Here is a 17,687-nt window from a genome sequence, read left to right as displayed (position 1 = left end):
GCTGGTATACATGTAATGAACTGCCACAAACACGACTATTGCTCTACTCTGTAGTAGGGTTGCAACGGTATGAGATTTTCACAGTATTTTGACATTTATTATCATTCTTATCATTTTCACTCTTATTCATATTATTATTATTATTATTATTATCAGTTTCATTACTACAACTGAAATTTTAAAACAATTTGGTTGGTTTTATAGCATGTAGAAAAAGTCTCCTTTTTGAAAGAAAAAAAACAAAACAAAATAAACACGAAATTCTCTGTCCAGCTGCATTTTTTCTCAATATCTTAGATAACCAAATGTACACAGTATGATAACCATTAATATTCATACCACAGTATTTCTCTAAACTGGTAATCTGCTACAGTCCTATTCTGGAGTATTAAATATCGTCAGCACTGTGGGTGTATCAAGCTTTGGTCTAATTCTTATAGTTTTAGACTTCTAGACACAGACGTAGTACATCTGAGTGTTTTTGAGTATAGTAGGAAGGCGATCTGAGAAATCAGTATCAGACAACTCATCTTTCAGCTCTTTCTGTTGCTCTCTAATGCCACACCTTTATTAAAACATAACACAGCTGGATGAATGAAGTAGCCACAATTAACATTCAATTTATTCACAGTTCACTTGTGAAAATCTTAGACTGACATATGGCACATTAAGACGTTTAAAAATGTATGAAGTTTATTGTATACCTACTGCTGAGCTCATGAATAATTGACACATGCCGACCCTGACTTACTAGACTCAAGACCCTCACTGTGTGTGTGTGTGTGTGTGTGTGTGTGTGTGTGTGTGTGTGTGTGTGCGCGTGTGTGCGTGCGTGCATTACCGTCAGTTTGGCTTGTGTCTGGGCTTCTTTCTTCTGGCTGTCCTGCAGCTGCCCTTCTGTCCACTTCAGTTTCTCTTTCAGAGTGTCCAACTCTTTGTCCAACGCCTGCTTCTGCAGAGAAAGCTGAAAAAAGATATTACGACTCAGTAGCTAGTAAAAATGGGAAAAAATTAAATCAAAGAGGATCAGAGGGGCAGTTTGTAGGAAAAAGACGAAGGTAGGAGGTTTAAACAACAAAGTAGGAAACAAAGAAATGGAGGGCTGTTGTTGGAGGCGCAGGAATCAGGACCAGTGAATGAAAGCAGGAGAGCAATCAGTGATCAATACGAGCATTAGCTGTGTCTAATATCTACCTCTCTGGGGAAACTAATGGAGACTTAACAGGCTGATCGGCTTCCCACCAACGCTCATATCAAATTCTCATGTCATGGTACACGTAGACAGTGTTAACAGTAGTGTTAATGTTGCATACAGTATAAGAATACAGATCCAGTTTTAGTAATCATGTTATTATATTTATTGATCCAACAAATGGAATGCTTTCTTCAGGCTTTTTAGATTCATTTTTCTGGTGTCTTTGTGTCATGTTGGAAACATGAACAGTACAGTGTATATGAAATAGTAAATAAGCCGGTAAACATGTCTAAACACCTGAATAGTAGATAAAGTGGCCATTCAATGCTGTTTGCTTTGTCTTGTAAAGATAAAGGTTTTCTGGTGGTCATTAATTCTGCCACTAATATCGACTTTGTACTGCAATATTTATTTGACACAATAATTCTGAGTAAGCTAGGAGCAGTCATTTTATTGATTTAAGTTTTTGTCATATATAGTGTAACCACAAGCTGTACAAATAATGGACGTAGCTACTGTGGCATCACCCATTGATTTGTGGACTGCCATTTTGAAGCCTCAAGTTTGGTATTTCGGCCGTTGTCATCTTGGATTTTGAAGCCAGAAGTGACCTCATTTGGACGAGAGGCTGGAGCTGTGGAGTGAGGGGTGGATCTGACTGACTGCAGCTACACCAGCTGCATGCAACTTGTCACTCAAGTGTCCCCCCACTAAAATATGCATACCTTTGGGCCTCAATAAAATATAAAAATTCACCCATCATACAGCTGTCCTGGTTGTTGAAATTAGCTAGAGATAAGAAATGCTTGTTGTACCAGACTATAAACATATTTATTTCTGCTTTAAAGTTGGGCATTTTAACATGGCTGTCTATGGGGATTGACTAACTCTTGGAGCCAGCCTCAAGAGGCCATTAGAGCAACTGTAGTTTTTGTGCACTGGCTTCATTTTTCAGCCTCCGCGGTTGCTGCTGGAGTGTAATCAGTTTAAATACTTTTCCAAAAAAGTGCTACTGAGAGACATGGCAGGGACTATGTACATTTTTTTTTACTTATTCAAGTAAACTGCTCAAGAATTACAACGCATCCACAAAAATCAGCTGAGTACTTTGAGTTTTTTTGTGACAGCAATCTTCTTGTAGATTACCAGTTTTGCCGGTTTTGTGAGGAGAATTCATGCAAATGTTCCTCAGGCACAACAAGGCTGCAATGACATGCTGTTTGACAATTCTTTAATGAGCCAATTTACTGCATTAAAATGTCTGAGAAATGAGAATCGATTAAATATTTGAGGTTCTGGGTTATTTATGATAGAAACTAAATACATGTGCCATCTTGAACACAAATTCTACAAAGAGCTGAAGATTGGTCACTATCAGCACTGATTTTATGTGTGATTAGATACGACACAAACTGTGCCTTTATTGTGTGTTTACTGTCTTAGCCTCGTCTGATATAACAAGATAAGATCTGTGTGGTTTACAAAGGGCTTATAGTTAGGCTTTAAGGCACACTGTGGGTCATTGTTGAGACTTTTTAGACCATGACTAAAACTCTAAGATTAAGGTCGAGGTAATATCTTCTTTTGTATGCGTCAAGAGGCTCACACTTGCACTGATATTAAAATTTGTATTATTGTTCTGCTGATAAAAAATGAATACCACAGCATTCCTTCACGTAAAGAAAATTGAAAAAAAAAGAAAATAATACAACAGCATGTTTCCAAGCACAACCTCATTCCTCTTTCTCTACATTCATGCAGCTTGCCTTAACACCTTCATACAAACCTTCCCTCTACCTTTAACCCTCATCCCGCAGCCATGCCTTAACGCCTCGCTTACTACAAACTCTTGACTATTTCTCACACACAAGTTATGAGTTGTGTTTCATGCTTCCATGACCAAAGCATTCTGCACTGTCAAACAAAGTCACACAGTCATTACCTTCGCTGCTCAACCTTTCCACTGGGGAGAAACCGAGAGGAGAGGAGGACAAAGCGGAGAGGACAGCGGGAGGGGAAAAAGGAAACAAAGACAGAGGGCAAGAGAGTGAAACATAGAGTAAGAGAGAACAACAAGGGCAAGATGCAAACGTGGGAGAAGAAGCGAGATAAGTTTATTGACCTTTGGTATAAATAAGTCCCAGGAGAAAGAGTGAGGGGCGTAAGGGACAGAAACAGAGAAAGCAGGAAAGAGAAACAGGAAACAGCTGAAAAAACAGAGCTGACATACGAACCAAAATATAAACACTATGCACAGAGTATCAGTTTGGTGCAGAGTTTTCAGTGTTGATACAGATCAGAATTAACGGCTTTATCTTGGCAAATGTATTAGGATGAAAAAGCATATAAGAAGGCCTGTTTGCCTTGTTCATGTGGATGATTTTGCGTGTGTACCTTGTGAGTGTGTTTACCTTGTCAGCCTGGGCCTGCAGGGCATTGTGTAGCGTCCTGGCCTGCTGGAGCTCCTGGTTGAGCTTATTTACCTCCTGCTGATGCTGCTTCTCCAGACACTGCCTCTCCTTCTGAAGCTCGGTCAAATCCTGGAGGCAAAACACAAAACAGAATCTGAGCCACTTTCTTCAACTGTAATATAGGACACAAACCTGAAAATTTCTATTGTTTCCTTTACAGGGTTCCTACAGCTTAAGACAAGTGAGATTTAAGACTTTTTAAATGCCACTCAGAATTAAATTTAGGACAACAAAAAAATTTGGTCGAGTTAAAAACTCTCTAGAGTGAGACAAAAAGCTCATTAACTTTTCATTTAAGAGGATTTGGTTAATGTATGAGTGCTGTTGGTTCCTCTGTGTAACATTAATGTGAGAGGCATTTTGTAAATTATTTAAGTAGCAGATTTTACGAATTATGCAGGGATTTTACAATGCATGTCAAGAAAAAAATATTCACGATATCCTTCTTTACATCTGAGAATTTCTAAGACTTTTTAAGGACTAATTAAAGACATTTTAATTACAAGTCCTTATTAGACTTTTTAAGGATCAATGGAATCCCGCTTTAGTTGTTTCCTGAAACTCTTTTATTTCTCTGTTTCATCTGTCCGTATCATCCATCCATCCATCCATCCATCCATCCATCCATCCATCACCCTCTGATGTTGTTTCTCCAGCTCCTTAGAGCGTTGTTGGTGTTGCAGTCGGCTACTCTCTGCATTTTGTCTCTGACACTTCAGCTCCTCTTGTAGCTGCTTCAGCCTTTGCTCAGCTCCTGATGCCTGGAAAACAGACACACACAGCATATTCCAGGGTTGCCACATATTTCTATGAATTAAATTTCAAAACTTTTCCATGACTTTTCCCGCTTGACTGGTGTTTTTTGAACATTTTGGATTCAAAGTCAAACATAATTTCATCTAGCTGGCATACATGAGGGGAAATATGGAACACAGAGTAAAAAAGCATCATGCGTGATGGTAAACTAATCGTCACACACTGACACATATTGGGTCTATGATACGTCGACAGCTGCCGAAATTAACTTTGCCCTTAAGTCACATATGGTGGAGGTTTGTGCATGAAAGATAACTATAACAGTTTCATTACACACAAAAAAATCCAATGACTCTTCCAAAAATGTCAACTTTTTTTACTAATTCCTTGACTTTTCCAGGTCTGGAAAATGGACTGGAAAAATCTATGACTTCCAGGTTGTCCATGACCGTGGGATACCTGATGTTCTCATTAATACTGGCAATGAGACAACTTTGAGGGACTTTATCTTCACTGCCATCATGGGCTTATAGTGTGTAGCCTGCTTAAGATGTTCAATTATTTTAGGCGTGCCTTTAAATGGTCAAATTTGTGGTCATGTTTGTGTCTTTGCCTAATCTCTAAACCTGTTCTGTCGACTTGCTTTTCCGTGACGTGTTCTAACGCATTTTATTACATTGTTTCCACTTTGTTTACCTTGCTTTTATCTTGTGATGCTGATTAGGGTTCTGCATTTGACATTCAAGCATCAGGAAAGCACTAACACCTGAGAGCTTAGCATAATCGCTCTTAACAAATGAGACAATGGGAGAATTGGCAGCCTCTCCCAGTTACTCCTCAGCATTGTGCACTGTTTGCCAAAAGGTTGGATTTCACAAAATATCAGCGGGATAGTTGTGTTGTACAGAACAGAACAAGAACATTGTTTTTCTCACCCTTTTCAAAATGCCTGATAGTGAGTGATTGTGTAATAAGTGAAATAGTCCCAACATGTTTGCTATTTTCCAGAAAGTCAAAGAGAAATGTTTTGACAATGAGGCCAACACCCACACCCAACATTTTATGACAAAAACAACAGGACTTACAGAAAATGTAGAGCATTAGCACTGGTATGAAACTCATTCTATTTCAGAAGTAGTAGTATTAGGAGTAGCAGTGGTATTAGTACCACCAGTTGTATTAGCTGTGATAGTGGGTGTTTTTACCCGGTCACTCTCCTGGGCCATGCGTGTGTGTGCCATGCTAAGCTCGTCACGGGCTTTCTGAAGGCTGAGCTCCCTGGCAGCGAGATCCTTCTTGCTTTGTACCATTTCACTCTGAAGGGACGTCAACGTCCCAGCCTTTGCGCTCAGCTCCTCCTCCAGAGCAGACACACGGCGCCGCAATTCGGATAAGCACACTGGCAGATGAAGCAAACACACAGAGACATACTGGTTAATGAGCTGATTTGGGTATGAAAATCAGGTCTCAGAAAAACTGATTTCACCTGAATATCTTTTAAGTACATCACTAAGGACATTAACAGAAACAGTCCTTGGCATGCAATAAGGTGCTGTAAAAGGGCCAGCAGCCGCTCCTTATGGTACGCTAATCATCACGCCCCAGCACAAGCCTCATAGGCACTCCATTACTGCCTGCTTATAAAACGGTCAGCTGTGCTTTGTCATTATTAGTGTATTTTTTCTTCAGTTATGGCCAAAAACATGTTTTATGAGGTCACAGTAACCTTGACGTTTGACCACCGAATTCTTATTAGTTCAGTCTTGAGTCCAAGAGGATGTTTGTGCCAAATTTGAGGAAATTCCATCAGAGCCTTCTTGGGATGTCCCGTTCATGAGAATGAGACGGACGCAAAGTCCCAGTGACCTTGACCTTTGACCACTAAAATGTAATCAGTTCAGTCCAAGTGGATTAATTGTTTATGCCAAATTTTAAGAAATCCTCTCAAGGTGTTCTTGAGATATACCATTCATGAGAATGGCGCTGACAGATTGACAATCCAAACATAATCCAAACCTCAGCCATGACTATGCCAACACGGAGACATAAAAATGTACTTTAAATGATTTTGCATTTGAAGCAAATTGGGGTTATAAAAATATCTGAATACCAGCGTGGGAAGGATTTCAACGTAAATAAGGGAAAGGTGATAGGGTAGAGGAAATACTGGGGAAAATATTTTTTTTTCCCCCAAAATGTGCACTGACGTTATCAGCAGGAGTGTCTTAATTTCTTGCAACTAACCACCAGCAGTCAACTACATAGCAGAATTATGCCGTCAGGGGTCTAATGAGGTCAATCCATACAGACTGGCTCATTGATGACCGCAGCTGTTGTAACTCTGTAAAATACTTTCACAACGCCTGTGGATGTCAGGCTGCTGATTTCCAAAGCCAGGGATGAAATCAATTTTCTGTCTTTTTATTATGTTGTCCTGCGTATTTTTCCTGTTCCTTTAACGTGATGCTACACAATTAAGTATCTGATTTAATTTACTAAATGTCTTTCAATAATAAAATAAAATAATTCAATATTTTCTTCAATTCTATTATTAAACCCCAATAAAAAGCTAATCTGAAGAAAAAATCCAAATATCTGTGTGGCTGAGATGATTACAGTAGAGAGGGGCATAATAAAAAGACACAGTAGCAAAAAAGTCAGCAAAAAAAGCACACCTAACGTAAACACCACACCACCCTTCCCCCTCTGTATCCCTGCAGCTAAAAGAAGCAATTATTGTTTCACATTGAACGGTCCCCTTCCTCCTCTGAACAAACACACACAGAGTGGAGCAGAGAGAAAGAGGAGTGTTATATCACAATTATAAAGTGTACTAAGAGCCGCTGTATATCAGGAAACTGGCCTGGGAGCAAACAGAGGAGTCTCTGGCACAGCCGCTGATTTCTACACAACCTCTTATGTAACAAGTGCAGTTGAGGTTATACAGAGTGCATGAGAGTCAGGATGATCACGTTGCTTCACTTATGTTGGCTTTGATGTGGTGGATCAATCAGAGCTAAAAACTAAACCAAAACAGGGTATGTCATCACTTGCCCTCAATGCTACTAGATCACAACTTAATTCAAGTACCGCTGCTGCTCAATAACTGTCCGTGTATCACTGCTGATGAAAACTGAAGCCACTTATAAAATGTCGTTATAGATGCTATATTATCTGTTTTTCTTATTGTCAACAAATCGTATTAAAACACCTAAAACAAACAATACATTTATTCTAATAACAAGCTAATTTAGCTTACTTTTGTGCCAAAAACCTCCATTATTGTCCAAAAACCATTTAAAAAAAATTAAAAGGAAAACTGGAGCATTGCCGTTTATTTAGCCTTTTGTCTTAATTTGCTTCCTTTTAAGTAACATCTGCTAATAAGTACTTCCCAACTATTTTATGAAATTAGTGAACATGTAAAAAGATGAAATTATACATCTGTGACCCATATTTAAAGATTTCAGTCTCCAGCTGTGAACAAACCCTTACAACTGAGACTTACAGAGAGGAAGGGGAGGACTGACATATATTTCTTTTCTGTCTTTTCATGGGATTTTAGACAATAAGAAAACTATTAAGTAACACCAGCCTTCTGAAGTCACACATTTGCTTATGTTTAATAGTCAGTTCTGAGTTATTCTGACCAGAGCTCTCAGTCCAAATTCAAACCAGCTGTGATGGCGCTTTTGCTGCTGGGGCCTGCAGGTTCTGGACCAGCTTTACTCTGCTGACATTAGCTTTGTCAACAGTGTTGACCGACGTAAACAGCATCTGAAAATCTATTTGTACAAACTGTTTTTATCCATGCCCTGTCTTAGAACAAGAACAAACTTTAAAAAAATGACTAAAATATAAAATCAAGGTACTGTGTCTTGCAAAGCAGGACTACTGATTGACACTGAAAACAGACAAAGTTCTCTGTTTACTTCAGCCGATGCTGGGTCACAGCAACCAGATAACTTAACAAATCCTTTTTTAACGGACAGGCTGCCGGGCTGGGCTGCATGTTTTTAAATTGTTAATGGGCGACACCCAGTCGTGCCACGTTACCACGGTAACCATTTGACACCACTCACTGTCTGTCTCTGTCTGTCTGTTGTCGTTCTCCTTCCCATAAACCCTCTGCTCCAACTGGCCAGGACTGCTGACATCAGCACAGGGCGTCTGGGCAGATGAGGGGGAAGGCCTCCTGGCTGCTGGCCTTGAGTCATCCCGTTCCCAGGGGAACGCAGCCAAGGGAGTGGAGAAGGTGTCCGATTGGTCAGACGGGTGGCGGTGGGGTGTGATCTTGTGTTGTTGTCGTGGCAACGAGGCTGTGCCCACTTCAGAGAACTGGAGCCGCTGCTGAACGGAGGAGAGAAGAAATAGAGAAAAAAGGAGGGTGTGAGCTGGAACTAGATGTCAAACTAGAGACAACATTTCAGCAGGATTTACAGACAGAACTCAACACTTTAATTTCTTTTATTTTGACATAACTAGTATTTTACTAAAGAATGACTAATTGCTGTTATATTAATGATGCTTCCTGAGTAGTTTTACTCTCTACAGCCCCACTGCATAAGTGAATTGGTGTGGAAGCTGAGAGAAAAGTCACAGATCAGATATAAAATATACAGTGCAGTACACTATGATAAAGTTTAGCAGGGCACAAGTTCGAAAAACTTAAAAGTTAAGTCTGATCAATCCATCCGCTTATCCGAGGCTGAGTCGCGGGGGCAGCAGGCCGAGTAAAGCATTCCAGACGTCCCTCTCCCCGGCAACTCTTTCCAGCTCCTCCTGGGGGACCAAAGATGTCCTCAGGTCTGAAGAGATAAGTAATCCCTCCAGCGTGTTCTGGGTCTCCTACCGATTAGATGTGCCCGAAACACCTCTAGCGGGAGGTGCCCAGGAGGCATCCTTATCAGATGCCCAAACCACCTCAACTGGCCCCTTTCGACGCAAAGGAGCTGGGGATCTACTCCGAGCTTCCCCAAGATGTCTGAGTTGCTCACCTTATTTTTAAGGTTGAGCCCAGCCACTTTCAGAGGAAACTGGCCACTTATATCCACAATCTCATTTTTCGGACGGAGCAGCAGAACGTCAGGCACAGTGCAAGTAAAACTTAAGCGTTCATTGTGCTGGATCTAAAAGTTAACTTTTACTCACTCTGCTGCAACAACCTCGCAACAATGAGTTTACATATCATGAGCATACACAGGCCTGCAAAAACGTCCGAATTTAGAGATGGGGCACAGAATTATTGTTTTTAAAAAGGGACACATGCACCTGTTGTCAGCTACCGCCACACTTAGATTCTAACTCTGTGGGAAACGCTGTCCAAAAACAATCAGCCACATAGTTTCACTTGGTGAAACAATGAAGATGGGCACTGTAGATTATCTCAAGTCAAACCCACACATGCAGTTCTGCTACCTTAACACTCACTGATGCACCAAATCCAGAGCTGAAAATAGTCCCTAGCAAATACACTATCGACTCCTGTTTGGATACAATTTGCTAGAAACAACACTGCATGGCTGTTTAAAGAAATGACAGAATTTTTTTTTATAAGAAAGAAACTGCCTATTTGCAATCTTTTGTAATATTTATGTCCTCAGTAAAAACAAACGGGCTGAGAGCCACAGACAGGTTAGAAAGTTCACAGAGACAGACTGGCACATTGTTGGTTTACTACTTTCCATGGAATTTGTTGACATTTAGATAAACACAGAATAATGTCAGCCTTATTCCCTGACCAGGGTGGCTGACAAAGTTTTGCCTTTCTATTTAATAAGTACCCATGGAGATAACTGTTAATTAATCAGTTAATCAGTGGAGGGAAGAACGAAGAAAAACACAAAAGAAAGAAGAAATAAAGGTTTGTTTAACTGACATGAGGAATTCCTACAACAAGAGAATTACAACTCTAAGCTCGAACCAGCCTTTACATAGCTTAGCATTAAAACATGCTAGTACTTACACGGATATGTGCCCGGCTCTGTCCTTCATCTCTATGTCCTGACCTCTCCTCCTTCTTGCTCCCTACAGGACAAAAACACAGCATATGGACTAGACTTGGTACATAAAGCAAATCGCCGAACAGAACCAGTTGTGAGGAACCCAAATGGTTTACTGACAAGAGCGGACAAAGACATACAGCAGTCCTCAGAGAGTGAAGGGGTTGGAAAAGGACAGAAGCTGAGGGAGTTTATTTATAACCTCTCTGCTCACTGGGGAGTCTTGTGGTTTTGTTGTTTAATTTTCCAACTCCGGCTTCTATCTTTTCATTAATGCACTCTGCATTAATGAAAAGATAGAAGCCACCAGAGAGAATAAGCACAGGAGTCATAAAGTTGCAGGACTGTACCATTGTGTTCCCAGGGCGAGGCTGAATTCCAGCAGGGGGTAGAAAACAGAGTGGTATCTGCCAATCTGGTGCTGTTCTGCAGCTTCTCCAGCTCTGCCTCCAGCCTGCCAGAGAGAAAGAGAGAGAGGGAGGAGGGAGGAATGAAGAAGAGAGAGGTGGAAAGAGTTCAGCCTGGGTAGGGAAACAGACAAAGTCCAAAAATAAAGTATGGTCCTATGAGCAAATGAAGGATTTGTCTTTTAATATGGCACCATTAACCCCATGAGGGTTAAGTTTCATGACATCTTAAAATCAAACAGCACCCATACGCAGAGAAAGTACCAGGAAAAACAGAGATGTAGCAATTTTAATTGTTGTCCATGAATGTCATTCCAATGGTCCTAACCTTTTGACTTCCTGGGTGAGTTTGTTGTTGAGGGTGCGAGCAGCATCCAGCTGGCCCTCCAAAGAGCACACCTGGGCCTGTTTGGTCTGAAGGTCCTGGGTGAGGCGCTCACTGCTGGTCACTGCTGCCTTGGTCTCCTTTCGAACACTCTGGAGCTCCCTCTGCACGTACTGAAGCTCCCCACGGACCTCCTCATACTTGGCAATGAAGAGGATGAGGAAGAGGACAGGAAAGGTTTTAGGAGTACAAAAAATTGAAAATCCAACAATAGTTTGTTTTTACAGTTTCTGACTACGATATGAAATTTTGGTGATTTTTAAAGAAAACATTGCTTTCAAAAATTTAAGGAAAAAAACACTCCACATTTTTAAGTTTTCTATAAAACTGCCAAAAAATAAGAAAAAAAGGGCAGAAGAATAAAGAAAACAAAACTCCTCCTCTATAAAAATCACCAATTTTTTTTTAAAAAGAACAGAAAAATCACCAAAAATGTTCACATTTTCTATAAAAGCAGCAAAAAATTAAAATAAAAATTCAAAAAAATAGTTAAAAAATTGTCAAAAATTTTCAAAGAAAACATGCCCCCAAGCAGCGGGTTTGGAGAGCATGGTTTATTTAAAAATCTGTTCTAAATTAAAATCAAAATACGGCCATTTAAAGTCGATGCCCCTCCTCCAAAGCCAAAGGTAGTTAAAAAATATTTGACTTGCCAAGTGGTCAAACATGAAGGGAGGGACTAAACATGGGGAGAAAAAAAAGAAACTTATGTGATGAACAAATACACAAAAACATAACGTTGTCACACCTCGACATACATTTCACTAAATTACTAAATTCTCTGTTATGTTACATTAATGTAGTTACATTAATTACCCACAACACATTTCCATGATTTTTTCCAAAACATTTTGTGATTTTTGAAAATGTGATTGTGAAATTCCATGACTTTTCCAAGTTTTCCATAACCGTGGGGACCTGTGCGATGCTCATACAGTTCTTAAACAACATGATGATAATGTTGTACTGACATAAACACTTGCATGTACCTTCACGGTCTGTTTTTCGAGGTTCGTTTGGACATTGTCCAGCTGCAGCTGTTTTTGCTTGTTCTCTCTGGACAGTCGTTCCTGATTGACCTGCAGCTCCTTCACCTTTTGCAGGACTCGTCCAGACAGCCCCACCGTCCAGTCCTCTTCAGCCCAGCTCATCTTGCTCTGCTTGGGCCTGACAAGGCGGGAAAATAACATCAGCACAAAAGCTCAAACACTAGTTAAGATTTACGTCTTGATTTTCAGTTTACCTGCATTATACTATACTTGGAGAACTGATTTCAAATACAAACATTCATGATACAACCTGTGAGCTGACCTTTCCTATTCTTGCTTGACAGATCCAGAATCAGACGGTTCCTGGAGTCATTGGAGTCAGCAGCTGCAGTGAGGAAACCTGCAAAACATAGTCTGAAACAAAGAGGAAGCGCAGGCCTGTTAAGTAAGGTACAAGGAGGTCTGTATATCAATTTGTGTTGTGACAGAGGATCCAATCCACACCACATGTATGTAAACATGTTTCAATCATCTGTGCTTCTGGCTGGGTGTCTTGAATATATTATGTTGCTAAGGCTTTGATCCCTCAGGGAGATGCTGGTTGTCACCGCTGGGCAGCTGTGACTCAATGTTTTCCAACACAGACAGCTTGCAATGTTGCAAGAGCACTTGAAGCTGAAAATAAATCCCCTCTCTCTCTCTCTCAAACTTTGCAACAGCAACTACATGCTCACCCAAACTTATATCACAACTGCATGTAAAGCTAAATTAACCCTTGAAACCAGAGCATTTTGACTTGATTTTATTCAAAAACACAGAAAAAGGCGATGAGAAACTTAACATGAAATGACCCAAAAATGGGCAAGAAAGTATTAAAAATTTATAAGAAAACTACCAGAAAGAAAAAATGTGAAACAAGGAAATGACATAAAAAAAAACCTGCAAAAAATAAATAATGGTAATGATTATAAAATAAAACATTTATTCTTTCTGTAACATAATAATTTTAAATATATAATAATAATAATAAGTAGAACTTAAGTTATTTGGACATTTTTCGTATTTTTTTAAATATTTTTTTAATATCTCTACCTCTCCTTTTTTCACTTTTTTAAAAACAAATTTGCAGGACATTTCTTGCCAAATTGCTGGTTGCCTTTACCCTCATGTTTTTCAAAATAATCAAACCAATTTGCTTATTTTTCAGAAGTTTAAATTCTTCCGAAAGGCATCTGAATGCAGCACCGGAAAACTGGCGTTGATCCAGGTTTGAAAGGGTTAAATATGCATTTACTTCCACTTTATATATATATATATATATAGACACAATATATGGGTTAACACCATCAAATAGACACAAACACAAGCAGAGTTAAGAATAAAGAGAGTCGGAATGAAGAAAAGCCTGACTGAAAATAATCGCCCAACCAAACCTGTGGAGGTTAATTCTGAACTCAGTTTTGACGTGCACTCACACCTTCAGGCTATCAACACCACAACTATAGTCACATAGTTTCTGTCATAACGTCACTTTGTTCACCTGCTCCCAACAACAGCAGCAGCAGGAACATTTAACTAGACTGCAACATGTATTAGTAAATAAGGCACCACATTATGACACAGTTATACTTTTGTAGATGGACTTCTTCCAAGTGAGTGTGTGTAATTTCAGCAGGGTGACATGCTAAGTCTGCATTAATTAATGATGCTGAATGATTAATTGATTTAATGATTAATTAACAAGCTGCATTTAGTTCGGGGCCGGTTCCAAGCCCTAAGTGATAACCTCAAATTGCTTACTTTGTCAGAACATCAGTTAAAAGGACATCTACAATGATATAACTAAGAGAAAAGCAAATACTTATAATTAAAAGGCTGGTGCCGGAGAATGTTTGGTATTGTGCCTGAATAATTCACTTAATCTATTATCAAAATTTTAGCCAATTAATTTTAGGTCATCAACTATTTGTTTTAACTCTAATCTTGCTTTAACAGTCACACTAAGAAATACCTTTGTGAAAAATTGTACAACATTATAGACTGTAGAATATATTAACAAATTATGTGAAAAAATCAATATAATAGATATGTCATACATTGAACATATAAAAGTAAATAAACAAAAATAAATAGATGCAAATAAAAATCAATCCAGTAAAAAATAAAATAAAATAAAATTTATGGTAAAAAAAACTGTCAATGTTGTATATTGAAATTTTGAAAATAAAAGTAACGTAATAAATAAACAAAGTAAATACAAAAAATAAACAAATAAAAAAATAAATACTTACAATAATGAATCCAGTAACAAAACTGTACCTTTCTGAATGATGTTTTTATATTTAATTTTCAGTTGCTTCAAGTGCATTTGTATTGCAAATGTATTCAATCCACCACTTTTCACCAGTACACCAGGATTTTAATAAAGTGTGGTTAAATGTTAAGCCAATGGACAAGAGCATTCAAACTTACACATTGACACAAATGACACGGGCAGCGATTTTCTCTCCTTAACTGCTGCAACTGTGTTACTTTTCTTTCTAAATATGGGCTCATATTCGCCGCATGAGGACCTCTACTTCCACTGGGAAAAGTAGCTTGATTTCTATTTCTCAGCAGTTGCCATGGTAAATCGTGGTATCGGGGCTCTATTGATGATGGCTTTTTATTAAGGTCGTGCACGCGCTGAACTCAGATTGAACACACTCAAAGTTGATTGAACTAATTCAGCTGTTCAGGAGCCGAAAACTCAGAGTTTCCCATCTCAGAGTGAATGAACTCAGAGTTCAGAGTCAGACTCAGACTGTGTTGATCCTCCTTTCTGAAATACCCATCTGATCACGAGGTTCAAACTGAACACGAGACAGCTGACAACTACCAAAAAACACGAAAAGTTGAACTTCACTTTAACGTCCACCGTGAACTCTGTCAGTGCGTTAGCCAGAACCGCTCAATGACCGGCTGAGACTGTTTTCTGTCGCCTCTTTAGTGCTCGGTCCATCAGTGACTGACAACTAGCTCTGATGCTACCAGCTAACCCCACACTGAAGCTACTTACCTTTCACTTTACAGACAAATGGCGCCAGACGCCGCTGAGCCGCTGCTGTCGGGACTCCGCGCTCACGCGGCTCCTCACAAGTAACGACAGCCTCCGGTTCTGCTCCACACACCGGCCGAAACGTCTGTTTTAACGGGACCGAGGCTAACAACTGACGTTAGCTGACAGTTTTCATGTCTGGGACAAAGTGCCGCGCGTCTCGTGCAGCTGACAAGCCAACAGTCGTTGTGGCACGAGGCGGGGTGGGAGTTTGTGACGTAGCAAGGGAATGTTTTGGGAAAAGTCCTCGTGGCGGCGTGAACCTCTGATGACCTCTAGCGACAATAATACATCCATGACAATAACTCCCCTCAGTCCCTGTCTGCAGAAACCAGTGGTGTCGACAGGCCTGGGCATCCGTACGGAGCCCCTCTGCTGACATTAGATAAAAAAAAAGGTTGCACTCAAACCTGTATAAATGTGAATTTCAATGTAAATATCAATATATATCTTGCACTCCAACCATTCTTGTATATACTTTAATTCCATGGTTCTGTTTCTTGCACTGTTACACTGTTACTTGTGTTACTTGTTTTGTTTTGCACTGTAAGACTCGTACTTTTTATATTTTATATTTTATATTTTATATATGTATCTTCTATCTTATCTGTTTTCTTTTTCTATATTTATGTTGCACCAACCCACCAGAACAAATTCCTCGTATTGTGTTAACTATACCTGGCAATAAATCTTTTTCTGATTCTGAAAAAAAATAATGCGCGGTCACGAGATAATAACGCGCGGTCACGAGATAGTTCATGCGTGGCCACGAGATAATAACGCGGGGGCCACCAGATAGTTATTGTAGTCATCCCATGCAGACTGTTGCTTTTATCATGGACAAGTTTGATTTAATTTCATTTTATTTTAATATAGGAATGAATTACAATGACATACTTAAGTCAAGGCATGGAGTAATTCTTAGCAAGAGACACTTAATTCTGCTCAAAATGCATGGGCTTAAACGCAAGGAATATGCTCATCTCGGGGAAGTCATGGATCACAAGTTATTATCTCGTGGCCACGCATTAACTATAGTAATACGTGGCCACGCATTATTATTATTTTTTTTCATCCAATGTCACCAGAGGGGCTCCGTACATCCGTGGCTTAAGCCCTGGGTGCTTTATATTCCTAAATATCTAAATATATAGGCTAGATATGTTGCAAAAATAAGCATAGGTCTAATAAAAAGCCCTGGATCTAATAATATATCATTCCGTTTGCGCTTGCATTAATGTATTTAATTACATTCCACAACTGTTAATACAAATAGATACACTGATACATATTTACCGACAAATATAACAATTTTTAACATACAAATTCATAAAAATGCTGGAAGTAAAATAAAAAGTTTAAACGGGTGCATAAGGTGTGACATTGCATTAAAATAAATAAATAAATAAATAGAACTTGTTCTGAAATTTATACAGAAATATGATCAGTACTCTCAAAAAACATATTTTTTTCCTAAGAAAACAATTAAGATTCACTTTCTGTTCAGTTTCAGATTCTAAAGTTTAAGCAAAAATGTGTTTGGGAAGCATGACTGAAGATACAATTTCCTGGGAGGTTGTAAATGGATGTTTAATACCACCAACCTACCTATCAATCAGTAAATCAGCACGTGTGCCATTTTTCATGGTGGCATGCAAAAGAAACAAAGTTTCCTTCACAAATTTAAGGTTACGACTAATTGATGGACAAATGGTCATTTTGGGTTAAATGCTTTAAAGTAGGTCTTTCTTTATAGGGGCCAAGCTGGTAAATTAATCTGTCCATCTTTCCAACAATAGCTGTTTTTTGACTGCCAGGTTAGAAATTCAAACATAATTTTCACACAGAATTTTGAAATTTGCATCCATTAAGACAAAATCAGTTGTTGTTACCAAATACAGTTTTGATCCCATTGAGATCTGGGGGGCATAACCAAACTTTTATTGATCATACTACATTCAAAAAATATAAGAGCTAGTGACAGAGAGTGTTTTGGCAGTATATGATATTATTTTTAAATAATATCATAATAAAATTCATCTTTAACGTTGTTTATTGTGCAGTATTTTCTCTTTTATCAGTTAGGAGTTAGAATATGCTTGAAGGGAGGTTAAGAGATAGTCTATAACCATTACTGTAAAAAAAAATCATACAAGAAGAGCTTTTACATTTCATGGATAATAAAAAGCAACCAGATGGTGCTGGGGGCGGTAGAAAAAGGCAGAAAGAAACTGTAATGATTTAAGAGTCGCTGGATTATTTACACAATATTATCATTTGTGCATAATAAGCATGATATTAAAATTTTAACTTTTAAATATATTGGTTGTCAGTAATGCTATACCGGACACCCTGACCCCATTGCATCACGTCAGAGGGCATCTT

At 39.0% G+C, this 17,687-nt stretch overlaps 1 protein-coding gene across 3 annotated transcripts in view; it reads right to left on the bottom strand.

The window, feature by feature from the left end:
- LOC121947855 (uncharacterized) overlaps window positions 1–15,534 on the bottom strand; it is a 29,418-nt gene extending 13,884 nt beyond the window's left edge. Inside the window, exons 1-11 of one of the 3 annotated variants that reach the window (XM_042493008.2) lie at window positions 15,264–15,534; window positions 12,516–12,619; window positions 12,206–12,383; window positions 11,160–11,356; window positions 10,775–10,878; window positions 10,388–10,449; window positions 8,505–8,772; window positions 5,628–5,821; window positions 4,302–4,427; window positions 3,607–3,735; window positions 842–964 (exon numbers count right to left, since the gene is read on the bottom strand). In XM_042493008.2, coding sequence (XP_042348942.2) covers window positions 842–964; window positions 3,607–3,735; window positions 4,302–4,427; window positions 5,628–5,821; window positions 8,505–8,772; window positions 10,388–10,449; window positions 10,775–10,878; window positions 11,160–11,356; window positions 12,206–12,367 — 1,365 coding nt within the window. In that variant the 5' untranslated portion in view covers window positions 12,368–12,383; window positions 12,516–12,619; window positions 15,264–15,534. The remainder of the gene's footprint in view (window positions 1–841; window positions 965–3,606; window positions 3,736–4,301; window positions 4,428–5,627; window positions 5,822–8,504; window positions 8,773–10,387; window positions 10,450–10,774; window positions 10,879–11,159; window positions 11,357–12,205; window positions 12,384–12,515; window positions 12,620–15,263) is intronic. The other 2 variants (XM_042493007.2, XM_042493009.2) reach the window with 2 other exon arrangements.
- Between the last annotated feature and the right edge of the window lie 2,153 nt (window positions 15,535–17,687).

Source organism: Plectropomus leopardus, chromosome 8, assembly GCF_026936395.1.
Source record: "Plectropomus leopardus strain MGB_pleo_1.0 chromosome 8, ASM2693639v1, whole genome shotgun sequence".
Lineage (NCBI taxonomy): Eukaryota > Metazoa > Chordata > Actinopteri > Perciformes > Serranidae > Plectropomus > Plectropomus leopardus.
Note: the sequence above shows the minus strand (reverse complement) of the source record. Positions and strands in the feature narration are given on the sequence as shown.